Below are 25,095 nucleotides of genomic sequence, written 5' to 3'. Positions count from 1 at the left end.
GGTCAGAATGTCACAAAATTACTGTGAAATAACTAATGTAGCTTTCAATTCTGGTATATCATTGCTGCCAATATTTCACCACCCAGCTGTTGACCACTTCAGTTCCCTACGTGTCATCAACATATTTTGCAAGTTGTTATACATGAAAACTAAAAGCTGTTAACTCTGCAGTCCTACCTGCCATAATAAATTGTTCCAGAAACCTTACTGGATTGTCATCAAGATTGTTCAATGATATCACCACCGTCTTAAGGGTTGCATCATTTTCCAGAGAGGTTGAAGCATTAAAGGTACAGGAGTCCTTGCCAGTGGCTTTAACCACGATACTATGGGTAGTTTGATTCTCATAGTCCAACTCTCTCAGTGTAATAATATCTCCTGTTGCTCTGTCAATCATGAAAAACCCATCTTCATTTCCAGCTATTAGAAAGAAAAAAATGCAAAGCGTGATTGATGTGGTAAAGTATCACTTGATAGATACCATGTGAAAAGTAGGCAGCTGAGGGGGGCTGCATCATCATGCAGCCAGGCTACAGCAACCTGCAGCCAGGCTGTTTAGGACATATTAATCTTTTGTGCCTTGCAGTTAGCATCCTGCAGCCAGGCTGTATAGGGCATATTAATCTTTCGTGCCTTGCAGTCAGTATCCTGCAGCCAGGCTGCATAGGGCATATTATTCTTTTGTGCCTTGTAGTCAGCATCCTGCAGCTAGGCTGCATAGGGCATATTAATCTTTTGTGCCTTGCAGTTAGCATCCTGCAGCCAGGCTGTATAGTGCATATTAATCTTTTGTGCCTTGCAGTCAGCATCCTGCAACCAGGCTGTATAGGACATATTAATTTGTTGTGCCTTGCAATCAGCATCCTGCAGCCAGTCTGTATAGGGCATGTTAATCTTTTGTGCCTTGCAGTCAGCATCCTGCAGCCAGGCTGCATAGGGCATATTATTCTTTTGTGCCTTGCAGTCAGCATCCTGCAGCCAGGCTGTATAGGACATATTAATCTTTTGTGCCTTGCAGTCAGCATCCTGCAGCCAGGCTGCATAGTACATATTAATCTTTTGTGCCTTGCAGTCAGCATCCTGCAGCCAGGCTGCATAGGACATATTAATCTTCTATGCCTTGTAGTCAGTATCCTGCAGCCAGGCTGTATAGGGCATAATAATCTTTTGTGCCTTGCAGACAGCATCCTGCAGCCAGGCTGTATATGACATATTAATCTTTTGTGCCTTGCAGTCAGCAACCTGCAGCCAGGCTGCATAGGGCATATCAATCTTTTGTGCCTTGCAGTCAGTATCCTGCAGCCAGGCTGCATAGGGCATATTAATCTTTTGTGCCTTGTAGTCAGCATCCTGCAGCTAGGCTGCATAGGGCATATTAATCTTTTGTGCCTTGCAGTTAGCATCCTGCAGCCAGGCTGTATAGGGCATATTAATCTTTTGTGCCTTGCAGTCAGCATCCTGCAGCCAGGCTTTATAGGGCTTGTTAATCTTTTGTGCCTTGCAGTCAGTATCCTGCAGCCAGGCTGTATAGGGCATATTAATCTTTTGTGCCTTGCAGTCAGCATCCTGCAGCCAGGCTTTATAGGGCTTATTAATCTTTTTTGCCTTGCAGTCAGCATCCTGCAGCCAGGCTGTATAGGGCATCTCAATCTTTTGTGCCTTGCAGTCAGCATCCTGCAGCCAGGCTGTATATGATATATTAATCATTTGTGCCTTGCAGTCAGCAACCTGCAGCCAGGCTGCATAGGGCATATCAATCTTTTGTGCCTTGCAGTCAGCATCCTGCAGCCAGGCTGCATAGTACATATTAATCTTTTGTGCCTTGCAGTCAGCATCCTGCAGCCAGGCTGCATAGGACATATTAATCTTCTATGCCTTGTAGTCAGTATCCTGCAGCCAGGCTGTATAGGGCATATTAATCTTTTGTGCCTTGCAGACAGCATCCTGCAGCCAGGCTGTATATGACATATTAATCATTTGTGCCTTGCAGTCAGCAACCTGCAGCCAGGCTGCATAGGGCATATCAATCTTTTGTGCCTTGCAGTCAGCATCCTGCAGCCAGGCTGCATAGTACATATTAATCTTTTGTGCCTTGCAGTCAGCATCCTGCAGCCAGGCTGCATAGGACATATTAATCTTCTATGCCTTGTAGTCAGTATCCTGCAGCCAGGCTGTATAGGGCATATTAATCTTTTGTGCCTTGCAGACAGCATCCTGCAGCCAGGCTGTATATGACATATTAATCATTTGTGCCTTGCAGTCAGCAACCTGCAGCCAGGCTGCATAGGGCATATCAATCTTTTGTGCCTTGCAGTCAGCATCCTGCAGCCAGGCTGCATAGCACATATTAATCTTTTGTGCCTTGCAGTCAGCATCCTGCAGCCAGGCTGCATAGGACATATTAATCTTCTATGCCTTGTAGTCAGTATCCTGCAGCCAGGCTGTATAGGGCATATTAATCTTTTGTGCCTTGCAGACAGCATCCTGCAGCCAGGCTGTATATGACATATTAATCATTTGTGCCTTGCAGTCAGCAACCTGCAGCCAGGCTGCATAGGCCATATTAAGCTTTTGTGCCTTGCAGTTTCACACAATAGGCCATGCTGACGTGTGGAGACAATCCCAATTATTTTGATATTAATTCTCTCTAGCTGAGATGGATTTTGCAAGCTGCTGCAGCTAAGTAAAAAAAAACTTACTTAAACCACAAAAGCCACCGTGTTCCATACATTCTTTCTCTATCAATATAGTAACTAAATCATTCAGTGAAGTGGCAAACATTCTTCAACATATTATTTTCAGTCATGATACCAAATATTTGGTGTGTTGAGGTTACCTTCAAATGTCATTTTCTCTTAACCTGTAATTCATATGAGCTTTGACAAGTGTCGTTTTACATTTTGGGGTTATTTACCATAAATATGAGAGACCTTTGAAGTAATATTCCTTATAAAGTGCATAAAGTGACCATGGAATTTAGAACAACTTACAGACTATGCAGTAGAAGACTGTGGAATTGACATCGGGATCGACAGCAGGAGTTATTGAACCGATCACAGAAAGTAACTCGATATTCTCATCTATCAAAATATTCTGGTCTGGCACCTTTCCATCCTGAACGGAAGAAACGTGTACAATGTGAAGTAGATAATCAAGAATTGCTACTCAGATATCATCGGATTTAGGAGAAAGTAAAGGGAATATAAATATATTCTTGGGAAACAGTGGCAGTCCCAAATAATCACTGCATCCTAGGACAAGTATAAAACAGATATTCTCAGCAGGCAGTGTGGAAAACTGTCCAAATTCAACACAAAAGAACATTATCTCACAATCTCTGCACTAACTGGGTATACGGACTTCTTAAGCTCAGGCTACACATTGCTCAACCTATTTTTCCCCCTTTTTTTAAATATAAAATACATTGCTCAATCTAGTTTATATTGTGATATTTTTATTGTCTGAACCCTTTACTCCAACCAAAGCTTCTCTCTAGTCTGCATGCTAATATACAAAGAATTCTACCAAATATGTTCAGAAACAACAAATATTTCATTCTAATTGTTATGTTACAACCATACAAGGTAATATTATACCTATATCAAACTATAAATGTAGTCTGCTTGTTTCGCCCTATTAACAGATATTTGGTTTCCTTCCTGTCACCCTGATTGATTATTGTAATTATCATATTTACTTGTGTGATAAAACAAAGGAACTGACAAACAAACAAAAGAACTAACCAATAAACGAACGAACCAATGAACGAATGACTAAATGAACGAACCAATGAATGAATGACTAAATGAAGGAATGACTAAATGAATGACTAAATGAATGAACAAACCAATGAATAAATGAATAACACACATGAATGAATGGAGGACTTAATGAATGAATGACAAAATGAATGAATGAATGAACAAAATGAGTGAATGACTAAATGAAGGAATGAATGACTAAATGAAGGAATGACTAAATGAATGAATGAACAAACCAATGAATGGATGATTAAATGAATGAATGAATAAATGAATGAATAAATGAATGAACACACCAATAAATGAATGAATGAATGAACAAATACTACTACCAATACTGTTGTATATATATCAGCAGTTGTATCATTAGACGCATGTGCCACATAGAAGAGACCAAATTAAAGTGATATATTAATGTTATAAATTACTCTTAAGTTTTGTTTTTTAAGTTAATAGCAAATTTGATCCAATGTGAATCAATAGTATACCAATTTTAAACAATTTTGGGATAAAACTACAAATATTTCTCTAGATAGAAGCAGCTAAGTGGTTGCATAACAACACAGAGACAGTTCTCAGGGATTCAAAGTTTAATGCGAGTATTAGCAGCTCAGTCAGAATGAGTCAAAGACGCACAGCCCAATATAAACTATATACATTATGTTTACATCATTATAACCCTACCCCCCCACCCCTCCCAACCCCCTCCTCTCCCCAAATATGTAAAAAAAAGCAGAGAACAGTGCTTCAACAAATTAGTCTTAATTTACCTGTAATGGGAAAGTTGGTTCACTATCATCTTTATCTGTTATCGCTATGGTGATCTGAAATGGAGTTGCTCCTCCTTCACTTCTAGCAATCACAAAGAACTAAAATGAAAATTTTCAAAACAAGATAACTTCAAGATATTTTTAATACCATCAAATTTCATATTTCACTTTTCTACAATGCAATGTACAAACAGACAAACATTACTTGTTGGTGTTCAGTAGACTACATATTCAAAACAAGTGATTCTTAAAGAATGGTCCATAAGTTTATCTTTCTTATTACAAATAACAATAAGGAATGAAAAAAACACTTATCCAAAGCATATTCTCATACCAAAGACAGGTTTGGAGAACACTAATTGCAATAACCTAAAATTTTAAATGGAACAAGCATGGTTGTTGTGGCATTAGGGATTCACTTTGCATCCATATGTTCAACATAGGTGGACCACATCACTGTACAGATGCCTGTAATATTTTGTTTTGTATTGTTCCATTTATCTAGGATTAATAGGACAAGCCTCTGAACTTTTCAATTTGAACATACAAATACAATTAAAGCACAAAGGCACCAACCACTACCACAGCAAAGTACCAATACTCACAGACAATGTTCTGTAATCACATATACTACAATTTGTAAATTTCAATGGGTTAAAATCACATAAAATCTCACTCACAGTGTACGATGATTCGGATTCTCTGTCGGCTGTGAAGTTGGAGTATAATTTACCCGTGGTGCTGTTCAAGGTGAACAGCTGTTGGGTGTTGCTGGTAGAGCCAAGCATCAGAAACTCATAGGTAATGTCATCACCAGAGGTATCCAAATCCTGATATGTCGCATTCAAACACACAATCAGATATCCTGGTGGCTCATTCTACAAAAGAGAAATACATCTAATTAGAACAATTTCCATATTTCATACTTTTGTTCAAATTCCAGGAGTGCTAAATCTTGTAGCATTACCTTTCTGGAGAGCTTAGCAGTCTTGTTTGTTCCAACAAACATAGGAGTATTATAATTATTGGATATTAAATTATAATGAAGCATGGCTGACAATAAAATTGCCTGGTCCTATTGAAAGCGGCTAATTTGGGTTGGTTTGGATCATGGGCCTAGGGGTCCAATTTAATATGGGTGGAGGGTGGGGGGGTGTGATGATTTGCCCAAAAAATGTAACCAATATGAAAGGGCATACTGGTGAGAACCCCCTCACCTTTGAAACTCAAATTCATTAGAAGGAATGGCAACAGCGATACATACATATCATAACAAAGTCTTGGACAGGGAAGGAAAGGGTGGAGTGCAAACTGTGTCAAAACTCCACGACATCAACATCAGATTAGTCGGGCAAGCTTAGAATGCTAGTCTAATTACCTGAGGCTGAGTTTCTTACAAAACTACTGACGCTCGTCAAACAAGAATATTGCAGTTTAGTTTTTTTGGAGCCCCCCTTGTACCTGTCTATCTAAGCAAACGAATCGGGACAAACGATGAATATTTTAAAATTTCTCTGCATTGTGATGACAACTAATCAAGCTATCTGTTTAGTATCTTACCTCGGGCAATGCTAATATCTGTCCTTGTTCTGGAACTAGGAATACAGGTCTCCTGTCTTCGTCGTTACCCACGGTTATGATGATAGTAACATTAGTTGACTGTGATGGACTGCCGCGGTCAAATGCCTCTACTACCAACCGGAACTCAGATGGAGGATCCGGTAAAGTTGAGACAGACCTAGTGAGTGTGATACGGCCGTTCGACTCATCGATACCGAAAATACCTACGCTCGTGGAAATGTGTAGAGAAGCGGTTTGATTTGAAGGTCAAAGTTCAGACTGAAATTACAAACGTCGTCTATCGCTGTACTTAATGAGGATCAACTTCAAATAACTAGAATGGCTAGGAAAGTTGAAGAGACGATACCTAAAACACTGAGTGCAAGCTCATGGTACAGATGATCCTTTTACAACTTCATCCATATACAAAGGAATAGGTGCACAGGGTCAACTTTAAAACCCATGTATTGGTGGGAAAGTTGGAAAAAAGACAAATATATCATTATGTGATTGAGGGATAATCAGGGCTTTGAAATCCTCTCACATGCAAGAACAAACTTAAGACTTAATTGTCCCCTGTCCACAACAAAAACTATAAAAAAATTAAAAATAAATTTAAAAAAATTATTGCAACCTTAAGGGGTAAAGAATTCCAAGTTTCATAATTACACAGGGCAACAACCAAAAGGGAGGATTTATTTAATTTTGCAGATTAATTTAAGATTAAAGTGGTAATTAGCAGTCTTCCTACAATGTTTACGATAGTCCTGACTGAAAAGACCCCATCATAATGTAATTTCCAGACCCTTATTTAACATCCCACCCCTCAACTGAACAGAGACCACCATGATAGCAATTTCTGAGCCCCTAGCTAACATCCCCCCTCTTCCCCTACCCTCCCCAAGCTAACATTCCCCCCTCTCCCTCTACCCTCCCCAAAATCCCACATTTTGGAGGTAACTTTTAAAGCATTTTACCTGCTATGTTTCCTTCAATGATTCTGTATGAAACAAGTGCATTGATCCCAGAATCCTGGTCTGTTGCAAAGGGTGATATGATAGAGGTTCCAGCACTCTCAGTTACTCTGATGTTCTGATTGAACTCCATCTGGATGAATATAGGAGCGTTATCGTTCTCATCCAAGACCAATACTGTTACCTAAAATGGACGAAGAAATAGATACGATGGGTAGACAGGTTTTTTCCTTGTTCAGCGATGTGCACGAAGGGGGCCTGGGTCTTCACAGCACACCCCACTCATCCCCCCTCATCCCCACCTGCATCAAAAGTTGGGAATTTTTTCAAATTTCTGAGGCATTTACTAGCATGTCCTTGCATTTAGACCTTAAACATGGTCTAAAGAATTAATTTGATGTCTAAAATTTAAATTCTTTCAGAGGGGAGGGGGAGAGGCTCCCAAGACCCACCTACACGGGAGTCCCATTCAACTACCCAACAGCCACACCCCTCTTTCTTTTGATCAGCTAACAGCAATAAAGGTTCATGCCCTACTAAACATCAGTCAGGAGAAAATGGAAATTTGCTCTCAGCCCTCTGCCAACCCCCTTTGACTTTTTTAATTGTACAGTGTCTGTATTTCTACAACTTTAGGCCAAACCCACATCCACACATATCAGTTTGTACAACAGTGATATTACTTTGTTTCTAAATTGGTGATGTTTTCTCATAGCTTCTGACAACAAACAGCCTTCAGTCTGAGGGCAATTCAGCAGAAACTATTTTACCGTTATATTTCAATCAGTTTATATCCACAGAGGAAAAATAATTACTTCTATGAAAGACGTTACTTTTTTCTTAAAATTCCAACTAGTTCAGAGAACATTGAAAGCTCAGCAATCACTCCGAAATCTATCAGATTTGAGGAATAAATGAACAAGAGGATTATAATATGCTCAGCTGTTTAGCTCGCCATGATGAAATCACAGACTACCCACTGTGCTCCACTTCTTGGAGTAGATTCTGATCTCCTTTAATGATACTTGCAAACAAAGACATAAATGATGACCATATTTTCTTTGTCCAAAGCACAATTGTTTTGTGAACAATCTTTAGAAAGGTTAACTTGGTTAACATGTTGAAAACCACTCTTACAAATTACAAAGTAAGGAGCTTTGAGTAAATGAAAGCTATCTCAATGAATAATTTATCCGCAAAATGGTCGAATATGCTCTGCGACTCCAAAGATTATATTCACCAGTTTCTTAACACAGGAACCGTGATAGTATTCTACAAAAAATTCCAGAGCCTTCAACAAAACTTTGAATACAAAAATTACTGGCTTTGTTTGTGTCCCACATAATAACTCACCACTGCAGTATCAATGAGGCCACCTCCTTGAGCCTCCACGGTGATCACCAACCTCTCCAGAATCTCTCTGTCGAGAGGACGGGTTGTGGTGATGACTCCGGTCAGAGGGTCTATCGCAAGATTTTGCATATCGTTGCCAGTGATAATAGCGTAAGTAATGCCCGAGCTGGAAGGTTGTTCGATGTTATTGTCTGCTGCCACCACTGTTCCAACAACTGTTCCTGTTGATTACAATTATTACATTCATCTCATATTACAAGATGAAGCCTTCACTCATGGACTAGTTTGACAAAATAATTTTAAGAGACCATTATAAATAACTTTCCAGATCTCATTGAAGAAATGCCTATAACCCCTTCATGACTTCTTCAATGGTTTTGCATCTTCCAAGCTGTATTCTCATGCCAAATTTAAAACGATCATGTTGAAAGTAGAAAAAAGCTAGCCTAATGAAGATGTCTTCAAGTTTTTTTTCTCTTAGTCATTTTCATAAAATAAAATGCGCCAATGGTCCAGAGGGTAACTTTGTAATTTATGCACTCAATTTTCTTGATTATGCCCATCTAGCAAACTCTTTCCATAGTATCAAATTCCCTTCCTTTACCAACGTTTATTGACATCAAGTATAAAATGGATGATACCTAGATGTTAACTATTCAATATTTCAATATCACATTAATTTGGAATATAACTGTACCGCTCAGGAGTCTAAACTTCTCACTTATGACAAGATAGAAGTGAAAAAATTCTGTAAATGATTCATACCATTTGGTTGGTTCTCCAAAACAGGAAAGATATACAAAGTTTGAGTGAATCTAGGTTCTACATCACTGATATCTCTAACATTGATCTCAACCGACGCTGTCGATTCCAACCCATCTTGATCCCTCACAGCCACGACCAGCTCGTAAAAATTTTGAGTTTCGTGGTCGAACATTTGAAGGAAACGAATTTCTCCTGTGTCCGCTAGAATAGAATTGAAGAGAATATGGAAAAGATTTAATTTTTAAACTGTAACTAGGAATAGTAAGTATTTTCAGATTGCCAAGCCAGCTATGAAGTGTCATCACTTAATTTGACCTAACTGAAATGAGAATCCTTGAAGTTGTATTTGACCCAGGACCTTGTCAAACTGAAATGTTAATCCTTGATACTTTTCTGCTGCTTCAACTTGACGGCAAATTTTATTTGAAAAAAACATTCTGCAATCCTGAAATAAATCATTATTTTAATGCAATTGAATTTACAAAATGCAACTTACATGAAATCCTGAATAAAGACTCCTCATTTCCATCTACGATTATGTATGTAAGGACACTCTGTTCGTCTGGGTCAGAAGCAGATACTGTGACCACGGGATTGGTCGTATCAAAATCTTCGCTGACGCTGACATTGTAAAGACTCTCGTCAAATGATGGTGGGCTGTCGTTGATGTCCAAGATGGTGATCACCGAAACCACGTTCGTTGTCTGCTCTGGAATTCCACCATCAGAAATCTGGAGAGAGAATAAAGAAAAGAAGAGAATATCAAATAAGGTCACAAGGTTGGACAATAGAATACTGACTAGGAACTTTTTGTTGTTGTTTAAGCAGCAATTGTAAGTACCTGGTTGCAGCTTATATGAATTATTCCACTGCCAACCAGATTTGGTCAAGCTTGTACAACAATCTTCTTTTCAAATTCCATGAAACTATTCTTCTCTCAACAAATATTAAACAAGTAGCTACAGCTTCAGACTGTTTCTTCTGTGGTCTAGCGATATCAACCACAAAAGGTATGGTAGGCCTAGTTTACTGCTTCCTATCCTCCTTGTTGTTTTGGTGAGTAGTGTGAGGGGGGGAGCTTCTCTTCTTGGAAGTAGGCTACTTTCTTTGAAAAGGGAAGAGTGGGGGGGCTTGTTGTCAGTCACATCAATAGATGGTCAAAAATTTTACCCCAGTTAACTAGCAAAGTAACATGTTTCATTGGATGGTGCAAAAAGTTCACTTAATTCTACAAATTTGATGCGCTGCATGTAGATTTATAAGGCACTTGAGCGTATCAGATTTTTAATGATTCATAAGAGAAATATTCATATCATAAAGTTAGAAACATGCAGAGTGACACCTGACTATTCAAGAACATAAAGGTCAACAGGCTTGAAGAACATATGAGATTAGAAATGATTGAATAGATGCAAAAAACAACTCCAGAGAAACAAACCATAGCATGGCTAACTACAGAAGAAAAAACAAATTTTCAGTGGAAACTTTAGAGAGAGGATTTAAGAATAGATTACTTAATTTCAAGCAATTCTGCAGATTTGATTCCTTCCCAATGACTTAAGAATGCTTGGTAATAGAAATACCTAAGGTTCAAGTTTCATTTCTTGTTTTGCTCCTTTGAAGCACAAAATAACCAATTTTTTGTAATAGAAATACCTAAGGTTCAAGTTTCATTTCTTGTTTTGCTCCTTTGAAGCACAAAATAACCAATTTTTTGTCATTACCACATGAAACTGTATCTTATCACCTCATACTTTAATAAATGTTTCATTTAACATATATATTAGACATGTAATGTATTTTACTTCAAAAGAAAATGGTCATTTAACATGAAAAGTCCCAAAATCTTACAATAATGTTTATCCTGTACTGATCACTGAATGATGAATTGTCCGAATCTATTTCACCTATCAGGATAATCTCCCCTGTCGTCTGGTTGATCGCGAATAAGTTCTCCCCATCTGTTGGGGACAAAAACAAAATGAAGTCTATTTTACCAGAGAAACTTGATGGAAAGCAGACAGTCCAGGGACTGGTTTCAATGAATCAAGGTTGGTTCTTTTGTAAGGCAAAGCAAAATATATTACCAAGAGAAACATAAAAATCATAAAAATAAAAACTATGATTATCCATGAAGTTTTAATGTGTCATGGTGACTTACATATATCCAAATTAAACAAAAGACACATAATGTACGGGAACCTCAACATTCAAAATTTGGTGGATATGATTCCTCAAGTTTCAGTACTAACCTTAACCTGTCCTTTTTTCACTGATGAATTATAAAAACCTTGATGTGAGTAAACCAAAGATTGATGTAGGCGGACTCGAAAGTAGTTGAATTTTATGTCAGAAGAACATGATAGTGTATTTTCTGTAACTGATGTAACTGTTATTAAGCAAATGACAGAATGTTAACCTGTCTACAGTACAATATGGCCTACTAGCTAGCGTTATTCTAATCATTCCATAAATGTCTGTTATAATTATCTAAGTCTTATCTTCCCAAGATAATTCCAACTGACCTGACGGTTGAATGTCCAAAATGAAGTACATAAGAGGATCATCTGGTGTGTCAGGGTCGAGAGCTGTAATCTTTCCTACAACAGTGCCTGGAGATTCACCCTCTGGTAGATCAAATGGAAACTCCAAATCTGACCTTGGAGCAAACTCATTGGTATCAGTGACATCAATCACAACCTAGATGAAACATAACATGTAATCCATAAATATCCTTGAGTAATAATGTTAACCATTTTCCTGATGATATTGTTTTTTGATGATTTTGTAGAAATTAATTTATTAATTTCTATTTACATAAGGAACTGATGTTTGTGAGAGAAGAGAGATGTATGTTGATTCATATATTGTGGAATTGCAAGACCCAACTTGATTCACTTCTCCAATGACTTGTTACAAACTGTTAATATGAGTTTTGTCAATGTCACAGGTCTGCAACTAATGAAGTAGGCCTACATGTTGTCATTTCTTCTTTCTCACAAAAACTCTTACCCAAATGTAACTTCTTCAATGAACAAGGTAAAAGTTTGTATATTTTTCTTCAAGTACATAAGATTTGTATTACGTGATGCACAAAGCATGACACTTTGCTGACTGTCAATACATTCAATGTTCAATTTTTTCTTTCACATACAGTACAATAGTTTGTTTCTTGTTTATCAAAACTATGCAAGTATTTTGCTTAAGATAAAGTCAACATATTCAAAAGATAAATATTCAGTTTAAAAGTCAGTCTGAACTTTATTCATGGACCTTCCACTTTTTATTTTTCTCTTCCGCTAAGCACAAAAGCAGAAATACTAATGTTTCAAAATTAATCTGTGTCCATAACAATACCAACTTTCAGATAAGTTGGCCTCTACCATCAACCACCCCCCCCCCTTCCCACCATGTTCTAAAATTACTCTTTAAGCAGAACACATAAAGCAGTTTTTCAGTTTGATTGAATGTTTTATCACCCTTACCCTTGTTGATGTTTCTCTCCTGTTGTTAGCTGATCCTGCTGGGTTATCCTTTGCTGTGATGATGAGTGAATATTGACTGACAGATTCTTTGTCTAGCTCTCCACTGAGACATATCTCTCCCTATGAAGAAATCAAAATGAGGATTAAACAAACAACCACTGTTATAATATACATGATACAACATGATACATACCAACAGTAAAATAATTGAAATAATGAAATAAATGAAATGAATGAAATAAATGAAATCAACAAAATCAACGAAATCAACTAAATCAACGACAACAACCAATCAACAAAATCAACGAAATCAACGAAATCAACGAAATCAACCAATCAACAAAATCAACGAAATCAACGAATAAATAAAATAAATGAAATAAATTATTGCAATTAAAACCAATTAAATTCTTAGCTTCAACATGGCACTGTTGCAACAGAAAAGCATCAAGTCTTTCTAAGTCTACTTCATAGGAAGGTCTGCATATCCTCTTTCACTTAGTCTTACCGTTTCTGTGTTAATAAAGAAGAGGCCGTCTCCACCAGATAGTTCATAGGTCACAGCACCAAAGTCACCTGCATCAGGGTCTTGGGCAAGGACTACACCAAAACATTCTTGAGCAGCTGAACTCTCATTGACCATGAAAGAGTACAGGGTTTGATTAAAAGAGGGATTGTTGTCATTAATATCTGTGATTCGAAGATTGATGTCCACAGAACTGTTGAGTGAGGGCGCTCCATTATCGATAGCGAGGACGGTGAAATTAACCCAAGAAATGTCTTCCCTGTCTATTACACTCCCGACGGTCAAAACACCTATAAACACAACCAGATATGAAACATGAGCGTTAATACCTCAAGCATCTTCACCATGTATCTTCATGGTACGCATTTAAAATGTGTTTGTCAGGCAGGGCATAATCTGTTCTTGCTTCAAAGATTTTTATGTTTTATGGACGACTTTAGGTACAAATTTAGTCTTGATATGTTGTAGACTGTTATAAATCACTGCCATCGGTCCAGATTGTAATTCAATACCACTTTTAAGTTTTGATAAAATGCCCCTTTAAACAGCTGAGGTTCATATGAACCATAAAGCAACTGGTGTTTATAATCTGATAAACAAAACCATTAGGTTTAATAAAACAGCTATCAAAAATACTTTGAATACCCTACCTACTATAAGGAGAATGTTCCATGCACTAATTTCAAGTGCTTTTCCTGAATGCATTTAACATTCGATCGTATCTTGAAAACTTAGTGAAACCTGAGAAATATCAATCTCTGTTCTTTGATCAATGTGCACAATTGTTTGCATAATGATTGCATCTCACAATATAGAGCACAGATAGGAGAAAGGAATCTAAACTCATTGATTTATTTGTTGATTCTGTAACTAACTACAGCACAATGTGAAGGGGAATCTTGAAATTTGATGAGACGTTAGTACGTTCTGTAACTGTAGAAATAACATAATTGTAGCTGGTGTACTTTGTAGCTAGACTGGGGTTAATTTTTCTTTTTTATCCTTTCCTATATTTTCATATGTATTGTTTAGAAGGACTCTACTAGAATGACCCTTCAATTTTTTTAAGGATGCTTCCTTTCACAGCTTTTCAAAACAATTCAGTCTTGCAAGGACACTGTATTTATATCTTAATCTCTTTTATAACTGCCTCTCGTAACTGTTAACTAGAGCATTAAGAATGAGGGACTTTTTTTAATCATCTTTCAATGTGACAGTACTTATTGCGCTGGAGGATCTTGAGATAAATCATTTCTTTTCTACTCAATTTGTACTAAATAATGGCAGTTCTTTGAATGTAAGGGGGATCTGATACCACACAGGGTGATTAACTTTATAAAGTGAATGCTAGCATATACTTCATTGTGTGAACACTAGCATATACTCAGTCAGACCCTGCAATGGTGTTCTCCTTTTTGGGAGAATCCTGACCGTGCAAGGGGTTCTAGACAGTAGTGTGAATGCTCCCTGGATAAACTGACCCGAGATCTGTGCTTACTTGCCCTTTTCACTTCTGCATGCAGACTGATAAGAGTCTAATGATGGGTGCCCTGTAGTACCATAAATAGCAAATAGGTTTGAAGACGATCATCCTAACTGTGCTTGCATGTTTTGCTCGACGTTAATCTACATTCTGAAATGTGGATTAGTCCCGAGGCACAGCTCTTTATTTACCTCCAAGAAGGAAAACAAGATCCTAATCTCCCTTGCGATCTCAAATTTGAAGAAGGCCGGGATGACTGAGCTGATCTTGAAATTAGTGATCATGTGTTTACCATCTCTTATGTGTTCAACTCACCTGTGTCTGGATCAATCATAACAGGAACATTTTGACTGTCCTCGATGATATAGGTGATCCTTCCACCCTCTCCCTGGTCTAGATCATCAGCTACTACAGTCGTGATGATGGTACCTATCGATGACTCCTCCTGTAAGGTCTTGACACTGATCGGTTCAATCACTGGAGCATTGTCATTTATGTCAGTAATCAAGATCTGAACCTCAGCTAAATACAAAAGGAAAACATATTAAATGTGTAAATCAACAACTCGGTTTGTTGGATCAAGTATTGCATGTAAGGAACACTCAGAAGATAGTAGTGAGCACACACACTCACTGTTGGATTATCCAGTAGTTAGCTGAGGTCTAGGGGTCCCCCAAGGTTAAGGGGCCTTTCTGAACATTTCAAGTGTAAGACATACTATATTCTATTTTCTGCTTAAGGGTGCAAAACTTAATAAGGTGGGGTGGGGAGAGGGAGGGGAAGGGAGGGGAAGGGAGGGGAAGGGATGGGAGGGGAAGGGAAGGGAGGTGAGGTGAGTTGAGAGGAGGGGAGGGGATGAGGTGCAAGCACATGGTGCCTAAGAAGAAGCCCAGAGGGTGTCTATCTGGCACTGTACACAACATTACTGAAAAGCAGATATCAGATTTGGAAAAACTTTGGCCATACCAAAGAAAGACAGGAGATGAAAAATGGATCAGAAAAAGTCCAAGTAGACCATCTACAATGGTCTGTTTTTGAATGACCACAACCAAATTCTCTATAATTGCTTATTAACATTTACTACTGAAGGAAAAACATATTCAGGAATGTATTGTATATGAAAGAAGTAACTTCATGGCCTGCAGGAGATTTACTTTTGAATCATAGAGTGTTAGCCCAGTGGTTAACACCGGTGCATTTCAATCATAAGGTCCCCGGTTTGAGTCACTCCCGCATTAATGTATGTCGTCCAGTTACAGAGTTGTTGACAATTAACAATTCATAATCATGGGCGTTAAATATCCACATAAGAGACTGACTTCGGTCAGCTCGCCACTTTGATAAGCCAATGAAGCTCCTTCGCGATTTCCTGCTTGCAGGAAGATCTAATATACATATACATACATATTAATTTGTGACTGTGTATAAATATTTCTACGGCAATTCAACAAGAAAACACATTATATGTTGCAGCATAATGTTGAAATAAAATATAACAGCTTGGTCAGTCAGATGTGTAGAGGGGGCTAGATAGAAATGTTTAGAACTTAGTCATGTTAGGCAATGATGAAATCATACGGAATCATACGGGATTCCATAACAGAGAATAGAGGGTGATTATTTTACTAACCATTTGGATTGCTGGTTCTGGTCTCTGGATCAACACCGTTTTCATCCCTGGCCGATATCACAACATTGATTTCACTCACTGCCTCTCTATCAACCTGCTCCACCAGTATCAATTCTCCTGAAGTCTGATTAAGCCTAAACCAGCCGGAGGAATCAATCTCTGCGCTGATATCTCGACCATTTGGATCAAGAATAGTTACGGAATCTATCAAATATATGACCAGGGCATTCAAGTCTGGATCATCGGCTCGAAAGAAATTGATGGACTGCCCTTGTTCGGACTCTGAGACGCTGACGATGGATTCGGTCTCAACAAATACAGGTGGGCTGTCGTTGATGTCCGAGAGATCAATGTTGACCATTCCAAGGGAGGTCAACTGGGGAGCTCCCTGGTCACTGACTGATATTGTTAACATGTAGGATGCTTGTCGCTCCCTGTCTAGAATTGCTCTGGGAGAAACCTGAAATGATAGAGTGTAAGGTTGTTCATAAATGATTAATGGCATTTATGAGTTCAATTGAACTCAGTCTGGTTAATGTAACACATCAGAGAGGGGTGGCCATGGAGATGTTAAGTTAAATCATATGCATACAGGTTTACAACATATCTACAGGAACCTAAAATGCTCAGAGGGGACAGAGAGGCAAGGATAGAGCTTCCTCAGCTCAAATTAACAGACTATGATATGTAGAAACTACTTCAAATCAAACCCAATCAATCAAACTTGTGGAATTTTTTTATCTAATATTATAAATCACAGTTTCGGAACCATCGAAAGCCTGATCAGATTTCAGAGGTTTCATTTAAATATATTTGATAACAGTAAGTTGCCTTCCACACAAGTTTGGAAATAATTTGATGAACTGAGTCTGGACACTAGCCATAAAGTGCTGTGTTGAAATTAAACACACCTACTTACAATACCAGAATACTAAAGCATACATATAAGCATATACACCTACTTACATTATCAGACTACTAAAGCATACATAAAAGCATATACACCTACTTCCAGACCCCAAGCATAAATATAAACATAAACACCTACTTACATTATCAGACTACTAAAGCATACATATAAGCATACACACCTACTTATATTACCAGAATACTAAAGCATACATATAAGCATATACACCTACTTACATTACCAGACTACTAAAGCATACATATAAGTATATACACCTACTTACATTACCAGACTACTAAAGCATACATATAAGCATATACACCTACTTCCAGACCACAAGCATAAATATAAGCATAAACACCTACTTACATTATCAGTCTACTAAAGCATACATATAAGCATATACACCTACTTATATTACCAGCCTACTAAAGCACACATATAAGCATATATTCCTACTTACATTACCAGACTACTAAAGCATATAAGTATATACACCTACTTACATTACCAGACTACTAAAGCATACATATAAGTATATACACCTACTTACATTGCCAGAATACTAAAGCATACATATAAGCATATACACCTACTTACATTATCAGACTACTAAAGCATACATAAAAGCATATACACCTACTTCCAGACCCCAAGCATAAATATAAGCATAAGCACCTACTTACATTATCAGACTACTAAAGCATACATATAAGCATATACACCTACTTATATTACCAGACTACTAAAGCATACATATAAGCATATACACCTACTTACATTAGCAGACTACTAAAGCATATAAGTATATACACCTACTTACATTGCCAGACTACTAAAGCATACATATAAGCATATACACCTACTTACATTACCAGACTACTAAAGCATACATATAAGCATATACACCTACTTACATTACCAGACTACTAAAGCATACATATAAGCATATACACCTACTTACATTACCAGACTACTAAAGCATACATATAAGTATATACACCTACTTACATTGCCAGAATACTAAAGCATACATATAAGCATATACACCTACTTACATTATCAGACTACTAAAGCATACATAAAAGCATATACACCTACTTCCAGACCCCAAGCATAAATATAAGCATAAGCACCTACTTACATTATCAGACTACTAAAGCATACATATAAGCATATACACCTACTTATATTACCAGACTACTAAAGCATACATATAAGCATATACACCTACTTACATTACCAGACTACTAAAGCATATAAGTATATACACCTACTTACATTGCCAGACTACTAAAGCATACATATAAGCATATACACCTACTTACATTACCAGACTACTAAAGCATATAAGCATATACACCTACTTACATTACCAGACTACTAAAGCATACATATAAGCATATACACCTACTAACATTACCAGACTACTAAAGCATACATATAAGACCTACTTACATTACCAGAATACTAAAGCATACATATAAGCATATACACCTACTTACATTACCAGACTACTAAAGCATACTTATAAGCATATACCTACTTACATTATCAGACTACTAAAGCATACATATAATATACACATACTTACATTACCAGACTACCAAAGCATACATATAAGCATATACACCTACCGTAATCTCTCCGGTCTCAGCATCAATTAAAAACCTGTCTCCTCCTCCTGTGACAATGGAGAATCTGACCATGTCTCCATCACCATCAGAGGCAGTCAACTGACCAACAACGACACCTAACAAAAGAAAGCACATTTATAAAATATCTACTTTACAGCTAATATATTCATAAAGTATTCAAGATACAGTTTGATGAACTGCTATTAAGTTGCCAAAGCACCAGGATTTGTATTCTGAGGTTACTGCATTGTTGTTCTACATTTCTCAAAGCAAATTTACTGTTTGATATTTCAAACCTCTAACAATATAAGACATATTAAAGTTATTAGAAATCTGTTGTTATTTTTATTTGTTTTCTTGGTCCTTTCACAAATACATGTTTGGGAGCTGCAATCTAATAATGTATGCATGTTCCCTCTTCATCCTTCGCCCCCCCCTCCCAAAAAAAAATTAAAGTAAATTAACATTTACTTTCTATACTGACTGCATAAAAAATGGTACCAACCTTCAAGAAATACATCAATTACATATAACTATGCAATAAAGAAACCACATAGGTGAGCAAACACTTACCTCCTGCAGAGTTCTCCGGAATGGTGAAATTATATACACTCAGATCTAATAGAGGTTCGTTATCATTAGCATCAAGAACAGTGACGATGACCGCAGCCTGGGCATAGCTACCCTGTGAATCTGTCGCTATCACTGTGAATGTGTACGAAGACTTGACCTCGTGGTCAAACACTTCACCGGAACGAAGTTCACCTGCAATCAATTTTGTACATGCAGTAATGTTATGCGACAATGGTTAGGACTTGTATGTATGTATATTAGATCCTCCTGCAAGCAGAAGAAGCTATCATTGGCTTATCAAAGCTATAAACTGACTGAAGTGAGTCTATTAGATTCATATTAAACGTCCATGATTATGAATTGTCAACAACTCTGTAACTGGACGACATACATTACCCTTGGAGTGACTCGAACTCGGGACTTAATAAGTTGATCGACTTTGAAACACATAAACACACTTTTACAAAATGATTTTATCGAATAAAAACTGGAACATGTCTACAACACATTAGTTAAACTTTTACCCAAATCTGAATAACTTGAAACAATTTCGACTAGAATGAGAGATGTCACTGGCCTACTGAACAGAAACAGGCGTCTAATTTGAAGTTATTTGCATTCTCCCTGCCCCATGTTTATGTTTTCTAAGCATATTACTTCCTTTTACAATATTAACCATTGATATGCATATAGTGCTAGTCATCACTAGGATGTATACTTCAGATAAAATGTCACTTTTGAGAATTATGCAATATCAGGTATATCTTTGAATTTTTCAACTGACGCATTAATAGCAGGCATCAATGGAAGGGTGCTATTACTACAATTATGCATAAAAAACATTGCATTTGATAAATGAACTACAAATTTACCTGTTAGACGGTCTATACTGAAGACTTCAGAATCCTCACCGGTAATGTTGTAAACAATAACACTGACCTCATCGGAATCAACTGCTCTGATTGGTCGATCCTTAAATAGAAATATTGTATGTACACTGTTAAGTCTAGAACAGAAGGTAACTGCACTTGCCGGCCACTGTGAAAGTTTTTTTTCCAATTAGTGTGGCCTCAACACTAGGGGATGTAGTACTTATTTCAGTTACAGAAATAGAAATATTACAGAACATGGGCAATAAAAGATCAACAGATTCTTCTTGCCAGCTGTTCATATGTTATGTCTAAATATCCTATCACAGTTGATACCATCATACATAGAGTAGTACATAATATTACAAAGGTCTACCAGCCACATTAATGTTCTCTTAAACCTTTTCAGAGGCTGCACATCAAATGTGATCTGAATGTGTCCCACTTTACCCACCTGTGGTGTAGAACATAACATACATTAACACACCAGCCTAAAGCCATCCACTGAAGGAGAACGAGAGGATTTCAACCATAGTAAGCTCTTCGTCTTTTTAATGGTGGTAAACTTGTTGAGGTACACCCTCCACAAAAGATTTTAGCTAGCATAATATAAACACCATTTACATGGCAAAGCAAGCAAAGGTGGTGACATTTTGACGCAACAGTCACAGGTTGGCTAGCCAAAGTGAACTGGAGTTTAATTCAGGAACAAGACATACTTTACCCATCTGACATGGCCCCCAAATTCTACAAGTAAATTCAAATAAGTTCCAGTAATAAAGTGGATTTCACTGTAATGAGAATAATAGCTGCAAGCCACTCTTTGTATTTTCAGTTCATGCAGACAAGTTTGCCATAATTACCATGTCCACCAAAGTTCCAGCAAAGGAATTTTCCAGAATGGTTCCAAAGTATTCATCATTAGGGAAAGTAGGTGGAACATCGTCAGCATCAGAGATCTCAATACTAAGGGTGGTTGTAGTCTGAGAGGACAAATGGAAACAATTATATACTGGAAGAGAACCTTACTAGATACCAAATAATAATTATCATGATCATTATATTTAATTTTTTTCATTTATTCAATCCAGTATAAATATAAAATATTTATAAAAAGGAGTACAAAACATAAAATATATTAGTATAAACAATGTTAAGATGTTATAAGATGTTAAGATGTTATAAGATTTAATAAAAATACTCTAAATCAACGGATCGAAAAGCTGAGATTGAAAGAATATTGCAGCACGATGGATTAATGGGTTTCCAAAAAAGATGTGTTCTATATTTTGGCAAGATGTGTCGATTTCTTAGATTTCTGGAAGATTTTGTTAGCATACTGTTAATGAAGAATGTAGACGATGGTTTTGGTCTGTTTTAATTGTGTTTGCCATCCAAATGAACTCTGAATAATCATGCCGTCTGAATAATCATCATCTTCATCGTCATCGTCACCATCATCATCATTATTATTATTTATAATACATCATTATTATTATTTCTTATTATTATTTCTGATAAAATATTTGCTATACATTATGCAGCGAGAGTTCATAAAATATCACTCTGAACTGTTTTGTCAGTTTTTTTTTAAGTATATAAACTCAAACTCTATCTTCCGGGTATGAAAGGTGATATTTAGTCTGAAATACACCACAGCTCTACATTGAGCAAGCTAAACAACTGCATACTGTATGTGTTCCATGAGTAAGTCTAGAAGAAACATTAAACTAGATATTACTGATGCATTGGGATATAAAGATGGTTAAACATGGAAACATAAAGGCATTCATTTAATGACATTAATCTTGCACATTTACAATGTTCCATTAATATGGAAATGAGTATATTACACCTTCAACAATTATGAAGTCTCCACCTCAGTGAAATAACTGAATTTAACAGACCTTACGTTGTGAATAATAAAAAATAATAATACAGAATTCACAATACTCACTGTTCTTGTATCTTCAGGGTTTCCAGGATTGTCTTTTGCCTCTAAGGTAAGACGATAGCTGGGAGTGGTTTCCCTGTCCAGGGTCTCATTGACATAAATCTCACCATTCTGAAATTCAAAGAAGAAATTTTGGGCAAATGAAGAGCACAGTCTTTTAACAACCCAGTGTTATTCTACACAGTTAGAGTTTAGGACCCAGCATGATGATCTCGACAGATCAGATCTAATTATTCCAAATGCTGATTCGGGAAACAAAAATTATTTATAGATGTTTCTAATAAATATATATCTTTACAATAATTTTAATGATGATGATAGTCCTTTTGATAGGATGCAATAATAATCACAAGATATACAATAAAGGCTTAATTTTGTTTCTCCTTTTCATCTGTTTTAATTTCTTTGCTGCATTTTGCCATAAAATTAATAAAGCCAACAGACTTGCAGTAAGTCTAAAATGATGTCAACAACCCACAACTTGCTTTGATATGAAGGGGGGAAAAAAATTCAAATTTATGTGTGTAGTCTTGACATTGGGGTAGCTTTTGAAAACCTTTCCACTGAAAGGGTAGCAATTAGGTTTAGAATAGCAAAGATACATGAATTAAACTTATCATACTTATTACGCTGTATCACGAGAGAGGGATGATAAACGTTATGAATTGAAATTGGAGGGCTCTTTATTTCAAGAAGATTAAGATCATGTTTGATAAAGGACTGCGATAATTACCAGTGGGTTAATCCAGAAAACATCATCTATGTTGCCATCAATGATGTCATAGGTCACCACACCAGGCAACCCCAGGTCAGCATCTGTTGCCCCGGCGATGAATGCAAGAGTTCCAACATTGACATTCTCACTGATTGTAACAGCGTATGGTGCTCCTTCAAATCTTGGAGTATTGTCATTGACATTGAGAACGTTCACCGTTATATCAGTCTAAGTGAAGGAAATGTAAACACAGAAACGATAGAAATGGAGGAACCAGCAAGAGAGAACAGCGGTTTTATGAATCAGGACACACAATGACACTCCTTACCCACCCTGTCCCCTCCCTGTCTCTTGCAGGCTTGATTGACAACATACAGCAGGCAGTAGGACATGATGAAACAAGCTTACCTATCAGCAAGGAACAACAGGGTTTATGGATAAGGACACCCAATGACACCCCTTACACACCCCATCCCCTCCCTGACTCTCCCAGACTTGATTGACAACATACAGCAGGCAGTAGGACACTATGAAACAAGCTTACCTATCAGCAAGGGACAACAGGGTTTATGGATAATGACACCCAATGACATCCCTTACACACCCCATCCCCTCCCTGACTCTCCCAGACTTCATTGACAACATACAGCAGGCAGTAGGACACTATGAAACAAGCTTACCTATCAGCAAGGAAGAACAGAGGGTTTATGGAAAAGGACACACAATGACACTCCTGACACACCCCACCCCACCCCCTCCCTGACTCTCCCAGACTTGATTGACAACATACAGCAGGCAGTAGGACACCATGAAACAAGCTTACCTATCAGCAAGGAAGAACAGAGGGTTTATGGAAAAGGACACACAATGACACTCCTGACACACCCCACCCCAAGATATATTAATATTTTAATCATTAATATTTTAAGCACTAGTAAAATTTTAATTGTAAAAGACATCAGTTTCAAATTATCACAGATACTAGTGTACTAGTAGAAAGTTGCAAAATAGTAAGACAGACACATACAAAGGTGATCAGATAGACAGACAGACAGACAGACAGACAGACAGACAGACAGATGGACAGAGATGCAGCCCGACAAAATTACAACTAGGAGCAATGGTTCCACAGCTCAGACATAGTATACAACCCAAAACTGAAATTAAGGTAATTATTCACATACAACTTAATCTTCATGAATTAGTTAATGGAGGACCTTCTCTAACATATTTCAAAAGATGGCTTACTGTTGACTCAAGTCCCTCTGTATCGCTCGCTACAATTGTAATGTTAATTTGCTGTTGTCTTTCGTAGTCCAGTGGTCTATTTGGATTCACTGTTAAGAGCCCCGTGGCTGAATTTATAAGAAAGTATTCTGTAAAAAGAAACAAGAGGAAGATGGGGAAAAACTGTCAGTATTTATAGTCTTCTTCCTGTTGTTCCTTTGTTTCGTTTATTTCCATTTCACCCTCAATGTATTTCCTAAAGACAAATAAAGCTAGAAATATTATGTATACCAGTTAAATAGGAAGTGTATACACCACCTCAAACCAAAAAATGTTTGTAAACATTACCATTGATAATTTTATTCTCAAAAAGGTATAAATACCTTCATTTTTCCCCCAATATTTCTTTTCTTTATGACATAGGACTCTGTATAATAAACATATATGCCAGCAACTTCTACACCATATTAAGGTGTAAGGAAAGAGAAAGTGGTATGAGGAGGGAGTAGGGAGAAAGGGAGGGGTGTGGCATGACCAACTGATCGTTAGTCTCAAACTTTTCATTTCATTGTACACTTGCCTAAGATCTCAGCAGTACATAGATGTATACAATGGGGTGAGGGGCGGGAGGGGAAAATACAGTGGGAGCGAGGGAGTGGGAGGGAAAACACAGTGGGAGGGGGAGGGTAGTGGGAGGGGAGAACACAGTTATCGCAATTTCATTTGCAGAAGTTGAAAATAAAGTTATCTACTTGTTTTTGGTGAGGTTTTTATGTCTCAATGTGCCTCTTTTGTTTGAGAGAAGTTGAAACCTAATTTGTTTTAAAGCTCCCAAAGTTTCTGATCTGAAATTTGGCATTATATGTAACATTTGCAAACATTATATTTAATAAAATGATGGAA

At 37.3% G+C, this 25,095-nt stretch overlaps 1 protein-coding gene across 3 annotated transcripts in view; it reads right to left on the bottom strand.

Annotated features, from left to right (window-relative positions):
* Positions 1-25,095, bottom strand: part of LOC139969054 (protocadherin Fat 4-like) — a 124,680-nt gene that overhangs the window by 15,151 nt on the left and 84,434 nt on the right. For all 3 annotated transcript variants that reach the window (XM_071973793.1, XM_071973794.1, XM_071973795.1), the window contains 22 exons: positions 24,214-24,341; positions 22,984-23,193; positions 22,254-22,361; positions 21,160-21,279; positions 20,300-20,399; positions 19,428-19,619; positions 18,855-18,970; positions 16,308-16,767; positions 14,993-15,199; positions 13,177-13,484; positions 12,669-12,788; positions 11,709-11,883; positions 11,035-11,144; positions 9,680-9,914; positions 9,184-9,384; positions 8,419-8,639; positions 7,069-7,249; positions 6,092-6,315; positions 5,212-5,409; positions 4,532-4,630; positions 2,991-3,114; positions 178-420 (listed from right to left, as the gene is read on the bottom strand). In XM_071973793.1, coding sequence (XP_071829894.1) covers positions 178-420; positions 2,991-3,114; positions 4,532-4,630; positions 5,212-5,409; positions 6,092-6,315; positions 7,069-7,249; positions 8,419-8,639; positions 9,184-9,384; positions 9,680-9,914; positions 11,035-11,144; positions 11,709-11,883; positions 12,669-12,788; positions 13,177-13,484; positions 14,993-15,199; positions 16,308-16,767; positions 18,855-18,970; positions 19,428-19,619; positions 20,300-20,399; positions 21,160-21,279; positions 22,254-22,361; positions 22,984-23,193; positions 24,214-24,341 — 4,080 coding nt within the window. The remainder of the gene's footprint in view (positions 1-177; positions 421-2,990; positions 3,115-4,531; positions 4,631-5,211; positions 5,410-6,091; positions 6,316-7,068; positions 7,250-8,418; positions 8,640-9,183; positions 9,385-9,679; positions 9,915-11,034; positions 11,145-11,708; positions 11,884-12,668; positions 12,789-13,176; positions 13,485-14,992; positions 15,200-16,307; positions 16,768-18,854; positions 18,971-19,427; positions 19,620-20,299; positions 20,400-21,159; positions 21,280-22,253; positions 22,362-22,983; positions 23,194-24,213; positions 24,342-25,095) is intronic.

The sequence above is a fragment of the Apostichopus japonicus genome, chromosome 6 (assembly GCF_037975245.1).
Source record: "Apostichopus japonicus isolate 1M-3 chromosome 6, ASM3797524v1, whole genome shotgun sequence".
In the NCBI taxonomy this organism is placed as follows: Eukaryota; Metazoa; Echinodermata; class Holothuroidea; order Aspidochirotida; family Stichopodidae; genus Apostichopus; species Apostichopus japonicus.
Note: the sequence above shows the minus strand (reverse complement) of the source record. Positions and strands in the feature narration are given on the sequence as shown.